The sequence below is a fragment of the Dendropsophus ebraccatus genome, chromosome 11 (genome assembly GCF_027789765.1).
Source record: "Dendropsophus ebraccatus isolate aDenEbr1 chromosome 11, aDenEbr1.pat, whole genome shotgun sequence".
NCBI classification, from domain to species: Eukaryota; Metazoa; Chordata; class Amphibia; order Anura; family Hylidae; genus Dendropsophus; species Dendropsophus ebraccatus.
The window spans coordinates 1,844,554-1,860,239 of NC_091464.1; the positions used below are offsets into that span (position 1 = coordinate 1,844,554).

At 45.0% G+C, this 15,686-nt stretch overlaps 1 protein-coding gene across 1 annotated transcript in view; it reads right to left on the minus strand.

Annotated features, from left to right (window-relative positions):
- Positions 1–15,686, minus strand: part of CACNA1S (calcium voltage-gated channel subunit alpha1 S) — a 268,666-nt gene that overhangs the window by 193,320 nt on the left and 59,660 nt on the right. Inside the window, 2 exon segments of the mRNA XM_069946057.1 lie at positions 673–778; positions 3,789–3,989. Of these exon segments, the coding sequence (XP_069802158.1) occupies positions 673–778; positions 3,789–3,940 (258 nt within the window). The 5' untranslated portion in view covers positions 3,941–3,989.

The window sequence follows — 15,686 nt, forward strand, 5'->3', positions numbered from 1 at the left end:
CTAATCAGTAACAGAACATTGAGGTGACACCTTCCCTTTAAGCTCCATTCACTTCAATGGAACTGAGTTGCAAAACGGGCACCCAAACTGGAGACAAGAGCGGTGCTGCCTCTGGAGGAAAGTGGCCATGTTTTACTAACGCTGGAGAACCTCTTTAAATTAATTCAAATTGATGACCCTTCCTAGGAACACTCGTTGCTGATATCCGGCTTGTGTAAAGGGACCAGTAAGTGGCTGATGATGGAGGAATAAATCACCTCTGCCTGCACATCTACCCGTCCCGGGGATATGTCACCAATAGCAATAAACTAATGGGCCTGTACACTGCACAACTGACTGGGCCCAGTAACAGCGCTGATTCCACTGATTGGGGCAGTCGCTTCTGTCGGTGGTTGATCGGGGGGCGGTACACTATTAAACCTATGTTGGCCGAATCAGCCATCAGTCTATGGTGTATGCTCCCAATGAACCACTGACAGAGGATGGAAAATCACCGCCAACCCCTTTGTTAAGGACGAGATAAGCCACGGCCAACGCTCTCACTGGCGCAACATAAGTGACGGCCAGACAATCATTTGGCCATCAGTTATTAAAGGTGTATGAGGCCGTAACCCCTCGGAGGCAGGAAGTAGCGTAACACAACAACATCAATAAAGAATTAACAGTCATTACCAAGATGGCATTTGTAGCGTTGGTGTCTTCTTCCGGCATCGGTAAATAGATTGCTAGTGCCACACAATTGGCAAATATTGTGAGGAGAATTATAACCTCGAATGGTCTGGAGTCACAGGAGTCAAAGGAAAGAAGTGACTGAATATAAAACTAACGAGAGAAGAATGGACTGTGCCTATAGGTGAACCCGGGAACCTACAGAGCGATCTAGGACGGGAGGGATTCTAACAATTACCAAGAGAATGGACTGTGCCCATGGGTGATAGACCGGGAACCTACAAAGTCATCTACGACCTGAGGGATTCTAACTGTAACCAAGAGAATGGACTGTGCCTATGGGTGAACCCGGGAACCTACAAAGTCATCTTCAACCAGAGGGATTCTAACTGTAACTAAGAGAATGGACTGTGCCTATGGGTGAACCCGGGAACCTAGAAAGTCATCTTCAACCAGAGGGATTCTAACTGTAACTAAGAGAATGGACTGTGCCTATGGGTGATAGACCGGGAACCTACAAAGTCATCTACGACCTGAGGGATTCTAACTGTAACCAAGAGAATGGACTGTGCCTATGGGTGAACCCGGGAACCTACAAAGTCATCTTCAACCAGAGGGATTCTAACTGTAACTAAGAGAATGGACTGTGCCTATGGGTGAACCCGGGAACCTAGAAAGTCATCTACGACCTAAGGGGTTCTAACCGTTACCAAGAGAATGGACTTTGCCTATGGGTGATAGACCGGGAACCTACAAAGTCATCTACAACTGGAGGGATTCTAACTGTAACCAAGAGAATGGACTGTGCCTATGGGTGATAGACCGGGAACCTACAAAGTTATCTACGACCTGAGGGATTCTAACTGTAACCAAGAGAATTGACTGTGCCTATGGGTGATAGACAGGGAACCTACAAAGTCATCTACGATCTGAGGGATTCTAACCATTACCAAGAGAATGGACTTTGCCTATGGGTGATAGACCGGGAACCTACAAAGTTATCTACGACCTGAGGGATTCTAACTGTAACCAAGAGAATTGACTGTGCCTATGGGTGATAGACAGGGAACCTACAAAGTCATCTACGATCTGAGGGATTCTAACCATTACCAAGAGAATGGACTTTGCCTATGGGTGATAGACCGGGAGCCTACAAAGTCATCTACAACTGGAGGGATTCTAACTGTAACCAAGAGAATGGACTGTGACTATGAGTGAAGCCGGGAACCTACAGAGCCATCTAGGATGGGAGGGATTCTAACCATTACCAAGAGAATGTACTGTGCCTATTGGTAAACCCGGGAACCTACAGAGTCATCTAGGACGGGAGAGGTTCTAACCGTTACCAAGAGAATGGACAGAGTCATCTACGACCTGAGGGATTCTACCAAGAGAATTGACTGGGCCTATGGGTGGTAGACCAGGAACCTACAGACAAAGAGTCATCTACGACCTGAGAGATTCTACCAAGAGAATGGACTGGGCCTATGGGTGATAGACCGGGAACCTACAGACAAAGAGTCATCTACGACCTGAAGGATTCTACCAAGAGAATGGACTGGGCCTATGGGTGATAGACCGGGAACCTACAGACAAAGAGTCATCTACGACCTGAAGGATTCTACGAAGAGAATGGACTGGGCCTATGGGTGATAGACCGGGAACCTACAGACAAAGAGTCGTCTACGACCTGAAGGATTCTACCAAGAGAATGGACTGGGCCTATGGGTGATAGACCGGGAACCTACAGACAAAGAGTCATCTACGACCTGAAGGATTCTACGAAGAGAATGGACTGGGCCTATGGGTGATAGACCGGGAACCTACAGACAAAGAGTCATCTACGACCTGAAGGATTCTACCAAGAGAATGGACTGGGCCTATGGGTGATAGACCGGGAACCTACAGACAAAGAGTCATCTACGACCTGAAGGATTCTACCAAGAGAATGGACTGGGCCTATGGGTGAACCTGGGAACCTATGTTTTTCTAATGCTGGAGACCCCTTTGAGGTTTAGCGCTGGTCGGCTGCTATAAGGAAATCAGACACATAGGGGGAGATTTATGAAAGGGTGTAAAGTTCCCGCTGCAACCAATCACAGCTCAGCTTTTGTTCTACCAGAGCTGAAAGCTGAGCTGTGATTGGTTGCTGTGGGCAGTTTATACCAGGTGTATATTTACACCCTTTCATAAATCTCCCCCATAGTTTTCTGCAGGGTGGCGGGGTCTATGAGGTTCCGTGTCGTCCGCTTTCAACGCTTCTCTGCCCTTGTTCCCCATCTTTTGTCTTTGTAGCTACACCCTAGATCGGGTTTTCTTCTTTGATCGCCTATAGTAACAAGGCCGGCCGCGGCAGGAATCCTCAGCGCTCAAGGCTACAAAGAGGAAGAAGAGCAGAGAGACGCGGCAGGAATCCTGAGCGCTCAAGGCTACAAAGAGGAAGAAGAGCAGAGAGACGCGGCAGGAATCCTGAGCGCTCAAGGCTACAAAGAGGAAGAAGAGCAGAGAGACGCGGCAGGAATCCTGAGCGCTCAAGGCTACAAAGAGGAAGAAGAGCAGAGAGACGCGGCAGGAATCCTGAGCGCTCAAGGCTACAAAGAGGAAGAAGAGCAGAGAGACGCGGCAGGAATCCTGAGCGCTCAAGGCTACAAAGAGGAAGAAGAGCAGAGAGACGCGGCAGGAATCCTGAGCGCTCAAGGCTACAAAGAGGAAGAAGAGCAGAGAGACGCGGCAGGAATCCTGAGCGCTCAAGGCTACAAAGAGGAAGAAGAGCAGAGAGACGCGGCAGGAATCCTGAGCGCTCAAGGCTACAAAGAGGAAGAAGAGCAGAGAGACGCGGCAGGAATCCTGAGCGCTCAAGGCTACAAAGAGGAAGAAGAGCAGAGAGACGCGGCAGGAATCCTGAGCGCTCAAGGCTACAAAGAGGAAGAAGAGCAGAGAGACGCGGCAGGAATCCTGAGCGCTTAAGGCTACAAAGAGGAAGAAGAGCAGAGAGGCGCGGCAGGAATACGGCCCTCCTGGCCTGTTAGAACTTTCATGGAGATGGCGGTCTGAGCTGCAGATGACTATACACTCTATTAGAATACACAGGACTGGGTGGGCAGCTCGGTGAAGGATACTTCCATTCTACTATGTTGATACAGCGCTTCCTGAACGGGTTTTGAAGGCCTAAACAGAACAATGAGCGGGGCGGCCGGGGAGATGGCGGCACCAAAGGCCTCTTCTTTTTCTTTTGTGTTCCGTCTTCTGTGGCCGATCCCTGGAGATCCATCCTTTCTGAGGTGTCTCGGAGATCTGCTTTTGCCCGTTACAGCCAGATCCTAGAGGGGACAAAAAATTTCCTCCCATTAGTTACAGGAATATAAACCTGAAGAAGTAGAATAAGTGTTATATAGTACCAACAGATTCCGTAGCGCTGTACAATTCTGGGGGGACATACACAGACACAAAGCAGAGATAGACATGTAATTATAGACCATACATGAGGAGTGAGGGGCCCAAAAGCTTACACACTATGAGGAGGGGGCCGGAGACAAAGGGCCGAGGGGCAGAGGGCTTCTATTCAAAACTTTTACTGCTTATTTTCCCAGCAATAAAAACGAGAAGAAATCCCAAGGGTGGGGGAGGGGGGGAGGACAAGTGACCACGATAGTAGAGGTAGATGGGCCGGTTATCGATGTCCCATCGATTGCTGGATGTGGGCTGAAACAACAGCAGATGGCAGGCAGCCCGGGAGGTCTCACTGCGGGAACCAACCTGGACCACTGGACACCAGCGACGCAGACCCAGCCCATTCAAATGCTGCTCTCAGTGTTGACTATATGGGACACAGGGGTCTATTATATGGGGACACTGGGGGTCTATTATATAGGAACACAAGGGGTCTAACTACAATATAGGACATGGGGGTCTACCTATTATATGGGACACAGGGAGTCTAACTACTATATGGGAAAACAGAGTGGCCTAAACACCATATGGATGTACAGTGGGGGCCCTAACCGCTAAATAAAAAGACAGAGAGACCTAATCATTATATGGATGTACAGAAGGGGCCTTACTACTATATGGATGTATACAGAGGCCTAACTGCTATATGGATGTATACAGAGGCCTAACTGCTATATGGATGTATACAGAGTCCTAACTGCTATATGGATGTATACAGAGGCCTAACTGCTATATGGATGCACAGAGAGGCCTAACTACTATATGGATGTATACAGAGGCCTAACTACTATATGGATGTATACAGAGGCCTAACTACTATATGGATGCACAGAGAGGCCTAACTACTATATGGATGTATACAGCGGGGCCTAACTACTATATGGATGTACAGAGGGTCCCAGCTACTATATGGATGTACAGAGGGTCCCAGCTACTATATGGATGCACAGAGAGGCCTAACTACTATATGGATGCACAGAGGGTCCTGGCTACTATATGGATGTACAGAGGGTCCCAGCTACTATATGGATGTACAGAGGGGCCTAACTACTATATGGATGTACAGAGGGTCTCGGCTACTATATGGATGTACAAAGGGTCCTAACTACTATATGGATGTACAGAGGGGCCTAACTACTATATGGATGTACAGAGGGTCTCGGCTACTATATGGATGCACAGAGGGTCTCGGCTACTATATGGATGTACAGAGGGTCCCGGCTACTATATGGATGTACAGAGGGTCCTGGCTACTATATGGATGTACAGAGGGTCCTGGCTACTATATGGATGTACAGAGGGTCCTGGCTACTATATGGATGTACAGAAGGTCCCGGCTATTATATGGATGCACAGACAGGCCTAACTACTATATGGATGCACAGAGAGGCCTAACTACTATATGGATGCACAGAGAGGCCTAACTACTATATGGATGTACAGAGGGTCTCGGCTACTATATGGATGTACAGAGGGTCTCGGCTACTATATGGATGTACAGAGGGTCTCGGCTACTATATGGATGTACAGAGGGTCCCGGCTACTATATGGATGCACAGAGAGGCCTAACTACTATATGGATGCACAGAGAGGCCTAACTACTATATGGATGCACAGAGAGGCCTAACTACTATATGGATGTACAGAGGGTCTCGGCTACTATATGGATGTACAGAGGGTCTCGGCTACTATATGGATGCACAGAGGGTCCCGGCTACTATATGGATGTACAGACGGTCCCGGCTACTATATGGATGCACAGAGGGTCCCGGCTACTATATGGATGCACAGAGAGGCCTAACTACTATATGGATGCACAGAGGGGCCTAACTACTATATGGATGTATGCAGAGGCCGAACTACAATATGGATGCACAGAGAGGCCTAACTACTATATGGATGCACAGAGGGGCCTAACTACTATATGGATGTACAGAGGGTCCCGGCTACTATATGGATGTATGCAGAGGCCTAACTACTATATGGATGTATACAGAGGCCTAACTACTATATGGATGTACAGAGGGTCCCGGCTACTATATGGATGTATACAGAGGCCTAACTACTATATGGATGTATACAGAGGCCTAACTACTATATGGATGTATGCAGAGGCCTAACTACTATATGGATGTATACAGAGGCCTAACTACTATATGGATGTACAGAGGGGCCTAACTACTATATGGATGCACAGAGGGGCCTAACTACTATATGGATGCACAGAGGGGCCTAACTACTATATGGATGTACAGAGGGTCCCGGCTACTATATGGATGTATACAGAGGCCTAACTACTATATGGATGTATACAGAGGCCTAACTACTATATGGATGTATACAGAGGCCTAACTACTATATGGATGTATACAGAGGCCTAACTACTATATGGATGCACAGAGAGGCCTGACTACTATATGGATGCACAGAGGGTCCTGGCTACTATATAGATGCACAGAGAGGCCTAATTACTGTATGGATGCACAGAGGGTCCCAGCTACTATATGGATGTACAGAGAGGCCTAACTACTATATGGATGCACAGAGAGGCCTAACTACTATATGGATGCACAGAGGGTCCCGGTTACTATATGGATGTACAGAGGGTCCCGGCTACTATATGGATGTACAGAGGGGCCTAACTACTATATGGATGTATACAGAGGCCTAACTACTATATGGATGCACAGAGGGTCCCGGCTACTATATGGATGCACAGAGGGTCCCGGCTACTATATGGATGTACAGAGGGGCCTAACTACTATATGGATGTACAGAGGCCTAACTACTATATGGATGTATACAGAGGCCTAACTACTATATGGATGTACAGAGGGTCCCCGCTACTATATGGATGTACAGAGGGGCCTAACTACTATATGGATGTACAGAGGGTCCCCGCTACTATATGGATGTACAGAGGGGCCCATCTTCTAGATGGATATTTAGTAACACGCACCCCTCTCACACGCAGGTCCCAGGTTACAATATAAAATCAATAAACTGCCGACCTGGGGTATAAAGCCCCTTGAAAAAAAGATCCCCTAAAATGTAACTTTTGTTTCTTTACCATAAAATGTGCTCTTACACTTAGGTTCACACTTGGGTTAACACTATATATTTTTTTTTTTTTACAAACAAACTGATACAATTGTGCGCATCCATTTTAATACGTTTTCCCATTAACATACAGAGAGGCCTAACTGCTATACAGATGTACAGAGGCCTAACTGCTAAATGGATGTACAGAGAGGCCTAACTACTATATGGATGTACAGAGAGGCCTAACTACTATATGGATGTACAGAGGGGCCTAACTACTATATGGATGTATACAGAGGCCTAACTACTATATGGATGTATACAGAGGCCTAACTGCTATATGGATGTATACAGAGGCCTAACTGCTGTACGGATGTACAGAGGGGCCTAACTACTATATGGATGTATACAGAGGCCTAACTACTATATGGATGCACAGAGAGGCCTAACTACTCTATGGATGTACAGAGGGGCCTAACTACTATATGGATGTATACAGAGGCCTAACTACTATATGGATGTATACAGAGGCCTAACTGCTATATGGATGTATACAGAGGCCTAACTGCTGTACGGATGTACAGAGGGGCCTAACTACTATATGGATGTATACAGAGGCCTAACTGCTGTACGGATGTACAGAGGGGCCTAACTACTATATGGATGTATACAGAGGCCTAACTACTATATGGATGTATACAGAGGCCTAACTGCTATATGGATGTATACAGAGGCCTAACTGCTGTACGGATGTACAGAGGGGCCTAACTACTATATGGATGTATACAGAGGCCTAACTACTATATGGATGCACAGAGAGGCCTAACTACTCTATGGATGTACAGAGGGGCCCTAACTACTATATGGATGTATACAGAGGCCTAACTACTATATGGATGTATACAGAGGCCTAACTGCTATATGGATGTATACAGAGGCCTAACTGCTGTACGGATGTACAGAGGGGCCTAACTACTATATGGATGTATACAGAGGCCTAACTACTATATGGATGCACAGAGAGGCCTAACTACTCTATGGATGTATACAGAGGCCTAACTACTATATGGATGTACAGAGAGGCCTAACTACTATATGGATGCACAGAGAGGCCTAACTACTATATGGATGCACAGAGGGTCCTAACTACTATATGGATGCACAGAGAGGCCTAACTACTATATGGATGCACAGAGAGGCCTAACTACTATATGGATGCACAGAGAGGCCTAATTACTATATGGATGCACAGAGAGGCCTAACTATTATATGGATGTATACAGAGGCCTAACTATTATATGGATGTATACAGAGGCCTAACTACTATATGGATGTACAGAGAGGCCTAACTACTATATGGATGTATACAGAGGCCTAACTACTATATGGATGCACAGAGAGGCCTAATTACTATATGGATGCACAGAGAGGCCTAACTATTATATGGATGTATACAGAGGCCTAACTACTATATGGATGTACAGAGAGGCCTAACTACTATATGGATGTATACAGAGGCCTAACTACTATATGGATGCACAGAGAGGCCTAACTACTATATGGATGCACAGAGAGGCCTAATTACTATATGGATGCACAGAGAGGCCTAACTATTATATGGATGTATACAGAGGCTTAACTACTATATGGATGCACAGAGAGGCCTAACTACTATATGGATGTATACAGAGGCCTAACTACTATATGGATGCACAGAGAGGCCTAACTACTATATGGATGCACAGAGAAGCCTAATTACTATATGGATGCACAGAGGGTCCTGGCTACTATATGGATGCACAGAGGGGCCTAACTAATATATGGATTTATACAGAGGCCTAACTACTTTATGGATGCACAGAGAGGCCTAACTATTATATGGATGTTTACAGAGGCCTAACTACTATATGGATGTATACAGAGGCCTAATTACTATATGGATGTATGCAGAGGCCTAACTACTATATGGATGCACAGAGGGTCCCGGCTACTATATGGATGCACAGAGAGGCCTAACTAATATATGGATGTACAGAGGGGCCTAACTACTATATGGATGCACAGAGAGGCCTAACTACTATATGGATGTACAGAGGGGCCTAACTACTATATGGATGTATGCAGAGGCCTAATTACTATATGGATGTACAGAGGGGCCTAACTACTTTATGGATGTACAGAGGGGCCTAACTACTATATGGATGTTTACAGAGGCCTAACTACTATATGGATGCACAGAGAGGCCTAACTACTTTATTGATGTATACAGAGGCCTAACTACTATATGGATGCACAGAGAGGCCTAATTACTATATGGATGCACAGAGAGGCCTAACTATTATATGGATGTATACAGAGGCCTAATTACTATATGGATGCACAGAGAGGCCTAACTACTATATGGATGTATACAGAGGCCTAATTACTATATGGATGCACAGAGAGGCCTAACTATTATATGGATGTATACAGAGGCCTAACTACTATATGGATGCACAGAGAGGCCTAACTACTATATGGATGTATACAGAGGCCTAACTGCTAAATGGATGCACAGAGAGGCCTAACTACTATATGGATGCACAGAGAAGCCTAATTACTATATGGATGCACAGAGAGGCCTAACTATTATATGGATGTATACAGAGGCCTAACTATTATATGGATGTATACAGAGGCCTAACTACTTTATGGATGCACAGAGAGGCCTAACTATTATATGGATGTATACAGAGGCCTAACTACTATATGGATGCACAGAGAGGCCTAACTATTATATGGATGTTTACAGAGGCCTAACTACTATATGGATGCACAGAGAGGCCTAACTACTTTATTGATGTATACAGAGGCCTAACTACTATATGGATGTATACAGAGGCCTAACTACTATATGGATGCACAGAGGGTCCCGGCTACTATATGGATGTACAGAGGGGCCTAACTACTATATGGATGTATACAGAGGCCTAACTACTATATGGATGTACAGAGGGGCCTAACTACTATATGGATGTATACAGAGGCCTAACTACTATATGGGGGTACAGAGGGGCCTAACTACTATATGGATGTATACAGAGGCCTAACTACTATATGGATGCACAGAGGGTCCCGGCTACTATATGGATGTACAGAGGGGCCTAACTACTATATGGATGTTTACAGAGGCCTAACTACTATATGGATGCACAGAGGGTCCCCGCTACTATATGGATGCACAGAGAGGCCTAACTAATATATGGATGTACAGAGGGGCCTAACTACTATATGGATGCACAGAGAGGCCTAACTACTATATGGATGTACAGAGGGGCCTAACTACTATATGGATGTACAGAGGGGCCTAACTACTATATGGATGTACAGAGGGGCCTAACTACTATATGGATGTATACAGAGGCCTAACTACTATATGGATGTATACAGAGGCCTAACTACTATATGGATGCACAGAGGGGCCTAACTGCTATATGGATGCACAGAGGGTCCTGGCTACTATATGGATGCACAGAGGGGCCTAACTACTATATGGATGTACAGAGAGGCCTAACTACTATATGGATGTACAGAGAGGCCTAACTACTATATGGATGTATACAGAGGCCTAACTACTATATGGATGTATACAGAGGCCTAACTACTATATGGATGTATACAGAGGCCTAACTACTATATGGATGTATACAGAGGCCTAACTGCTATATGGATGTATACAGAGGCCTAACTACTATATGGATGTATACAGAGGCCTAACTGCTATATGGATGTATACAGAGGCCTAACTGCTATATGGATGTATACAGAGGCCTAACTACTATATGGATGTATACAGAGGCCTAACTACTATATGGATGTATACAGAGGCCTAACTACTATATGGATGTATACAGAGGCCTAACTGCTATATGGATGTATACAGAGGCCTAACTACTATATGGATGTATACAGAGGCCTAACTACTATATGGATGTATACAGAGGCCTAACTACTATATGGATGTATACAGAGGCCTAACTGCTATATGGATGTATACAGAGGCCTAACTGCTATATGGATGTATACAGAGGCCTAACTGCTATATGGATGTATACAGAGGCCTAACTACTATATGGATGTATACAGAGGCCTAACTACTATATGGATGTATACAGAGGCCTAACTACTATATGGATGTATACAGAGGCCTAACTGCTATATGGATGTATACAGAGGCCTAATTACTATATGGATGTATACAGAGGCCTAACTACTATATGGATGTATACAGAGGCCTAACTACTATATGGATGCACAGAGGGTCCCGGCTACTATATAGATGCACAGAGAGGCCTAACTAATATATGGATGTACAGAGGGGCCTAACTACTATATGGATGTACAGAGAGGCCTAACTACTTTATGGATGTATACAGAGGCCTAACTACTATATGGATGTATACAGAGGCCTAACTACTATATGGATGTATACAGAGGGGCCTAACTACTATATGGATGTACAGAGGGGCCTAACTACTATATGGATGTACAGAGGGGCCTAACTACTATATGGATGTACAGAGGGGCCTAACTACTATATGGATGTACAGAGGGGCCTAACTACTATATGGATGCACAGAGAGGCCTAACTACTATATGGATGCACAGAGGGTCCAGGCTACTATATGGATGTACAGAGGGGCCTAACTACTATATGGATGTACAGAGGGGCCTAACTACTATATGGATGTACAGAGGGGCCTAACTACTATATGGATGTACAGAGGGGCCTAACTACTATATGGATGCACAGAGAGGCCTAACTATTATATGGATGCACAGAGGGGCCTAACTACTATATGGATGTATACAGAGGCCTAACTACTATATGGATGTATACAGAGGCCTAACTACTATATGGATGTATACAGAGGCCTAACTGCTATATGGATGTATACAGAGGCCTAACTGCTATATGGATGCACAGAGGGTCCCGGCTACTATATGGATGCACAGAGAGGCCTAACTAATATATGGATGTACAGAGGGGCCTAACTACTATATGGATGTACAGAGGGGCCTAACTACTATATGGATGTACAGAGGGGCCTAACTACTATATGGATGTACAGAGGGGCCTAACTACTATATGGATGTACAGAGGGTCCAGGCTACTATATGGATGTATACAGAGGCCTAACTACTATATGGATGTATACAGAGGCCTAACTACTATATGGATGCACAGAGGGTCCCAGCTACTATATGGATGTACAGAGGGGCCCATCGTCTAGATGGATATTTAGTAACACGCACCCCTCTCACACGCAGGTCCCAGGTTACAATATAAAATCAATAAACTGCCGACCTGGGGTATAAAGCCCCTTGAAAAAAAAATCCCCTGAAATGTAACTTTTGTTTCTTTATTATAAAATGTGCTCTTACACTTAGGTTCACACAATTTTTTATTTTATTTTTTACAAACAAACTGATACAATTTTGCGCATCCATTTTAATACGTTTTCCCATTAACATCCATTAAAAAAAAGAAAGAAAAGGGTTGAATGTACTTTTTAGCGTACACAAAACTGTGGTCATCGCCATTTTTGTAGATGTTAAAATGATGCATTTTGATTCGTTTTTTTATGCACAGCTAGTTTTTAATTCTCTAAGAAAAAAATTCTACAGCTCAAATTTTTAGCCTGTTTTTTTGGCACAAAAGTTTAGACATTTAGCGCACGGGGAGGACGCGTCTACCCACGGGCAATGCCGTGCCCCCTCCCCGCCATATAGTGCACAAGGCCAAAACCTGAAAATAAAAGCACCTTATTGGGAGCCCTTGAAGAGATGATGGACAATGCTCCGCCAATCACTTCCTGCTCCCGAGTGCGAGCGTTCTCTCCCTCACATACCACACGCCATCAGGTGCCATGACAGTCGGTGTGCGGGAACCCCTGACCGGGCAGGTAGATATAACTTTGTTTAGATGATTTACAAATGGGTTGTAGAAGGGGAGTGTATTATATGTACTGTACAAGGAGAACCGACACACCTGGGGTCAGGGCCGGACTTGCTAGCTGGCATTGTGGGTAAATGCCAGATGGGCCGGTCCTCTCCATGGGCCACTCTTGTCCGCCTCCTGGTGATCTGCTATTTCCCTGCACATCACCAAGAGGAGAATGGCCCAGGGGCAGCAGGCTGCCCCAGTGGATGGTCTCTAGGCACATGCCAACACCCTGCTCTGCCAGTCAGGCAGGCATTATGCCTCTATCCACAAGAGGCCGCTCCCTCCCCCAGCTCACTGGCACATGAGTGATGTCATACATGACGGGGGGATATTCTACAGGGGGATCACCTAAAGGATCATTGTCTATTGGGGGGGGGGGCTCAATAGCTACAGGGGGATTACCTATAGGGAGATTGCCCACGGGGATGGGGATACTACCAACTGGGGTGGCTACCTATCTGGATGTACAGAGGGGACCAAGCCACCATATAGAGGAAAGAGGGGACCTAACCACTAAATGAGGGCACAGAAGGGACCTAACCACTATATGAGGGCACAGAGGGGACCTAACCACCATATAGGGGCACAGAGGGACCTAACCACTATATGAGGGCACAGAGGGGACCTAACCACTATATGAGGGCACAGAGGGGACCTAACCACTATATGAGGGCACAGAGGGACCTAACAACCATATAGGGGCTTAGCGGGACCTAACCACTATATGAGGGCACAGAGGGGACCTAACCACCATATAGGGGCACAGAGGGACCTAACCACTATATGAGGGCACAGAGGGACCTAACCACTATATGAGGGCACAGAGGGACCTAACAACCATATAGGGGCTTAGCGGGACCTAACCACTATATGAGGGCACAGAGGGGACCTAGCCATCATATAGGGGCACAGAGGGACCTAGCCACTATTTGAGGGCATAGAGAGGCCCAACTACCATATGGTGACACAGGGGGACCAAACTACTATTTGGGAAGAGAGTGAGGTCTAACTATATGGATGCAAAGAGGGGGCCTGCACTATCCATCTGCATAGCGGGGACCTATACTACATGGAGACACAGAGAAGACTTATACTATATAAGAGGTGCAGAGAGGTGTGACTATTTGCAGGCATATATTGGGCCCAGCTGCTTTTATGGGGAGGCAGACGGGCCGACTAGTATATATTATAATTAACTGCTTATACAAGGGGCACAGACAGGGCTCTATTACTGTGTGAAGCATTACACATGGGGATGGGGAGTTTGTATAGAGGTGAGGATGGTGCTGGAGCCAGGAGCCTGGCAGATCCTGCAGAGACGAGTCATGGATTGGAGAAGTCTTCATGACGGCCGGGCCAAATGGAAAAGAAAAAGGAAACTTCAACTAGCAAAAATGTCACTTCGTGTTAATTCATGCATAGAAGATGCCCCCTGTGAGTCACTGGAAGTAACTGCACTATAATCACTTATGAAGGTATGAAGCTACTGTATATAGCTAGATCCAACTCAATAGTTGTCACTGCTTGGGGAGAATATTGGTCTTAATATTGTGGATTTTATTTCTTTAGAGTATAGTGGGATTATACAGCCATTATGTGGTGGTAATAGTATAGTGGTATTATACAGCCATTATGTGGTGGTAATAGTGGTATTATACAGTCATTATGTGGTGGTAATAGTGGTAATATACAGCCATTATGTGGTGGTAATAGTATAGTGGTATTATACAGCCATTATGTGGTGGTAATAGTGGTAATATACAGCCATTATGTGGTGGTAATAGTATAGTGGTATTATACAGTCATTATGTGGTGGTAATAGTATAGTGGTAATATACAGCCATTATGTGGTGGTAATAGTATAGTGGTAATATACAGCCATTATGTGGTGGTAATAGTGGTATTATACAGCCATTATGTGGTGGTAATAGTGGTAATATACAGCCATTATGTGGTGGTAATAGTGGTAATATACAGCCATTATGTGGTGGTAATAGTATAGTGGGATTATACAGCCATTATGTGGTGGTAATAGTGGTAATATACAGCCATTATGTGGTGGTAATAGTATAGTGGTATTATACAGCCATTATGTGGTGGTAATAGTGGTAATATACAGCCATTATGTGGTGGTAATAGTATAGTGGTATTATACAGTCATTATGTGGTGGTAATAGTATAGTGGTAATATACAGCCATTATGTGGTGGTAATAGTATAGTGGTAATATACAGCCATTATGTGGTGGTAATAGTGGTATTATACAGCCATTATGTGGTGGTAATAGTATAGTGGGATTATACAGCCATTATGTGGTGGTAATAGTGGTAATATACAGCCATTATGTGGTGGTAATAGTATAGTGGTATTATACAGTCATTATGTGGTGGTAATAGTATAGTGGTATTATACAGCCATTATGTGGTGGTAATAGTATAGTGGTAATATACAGCCATTATGTGGTGGTAATAGTATAGTGGTAATATACAGCCATTATGTGGTGGTAATAGTATAGTGGTATTATACAGCCATTATGTGGT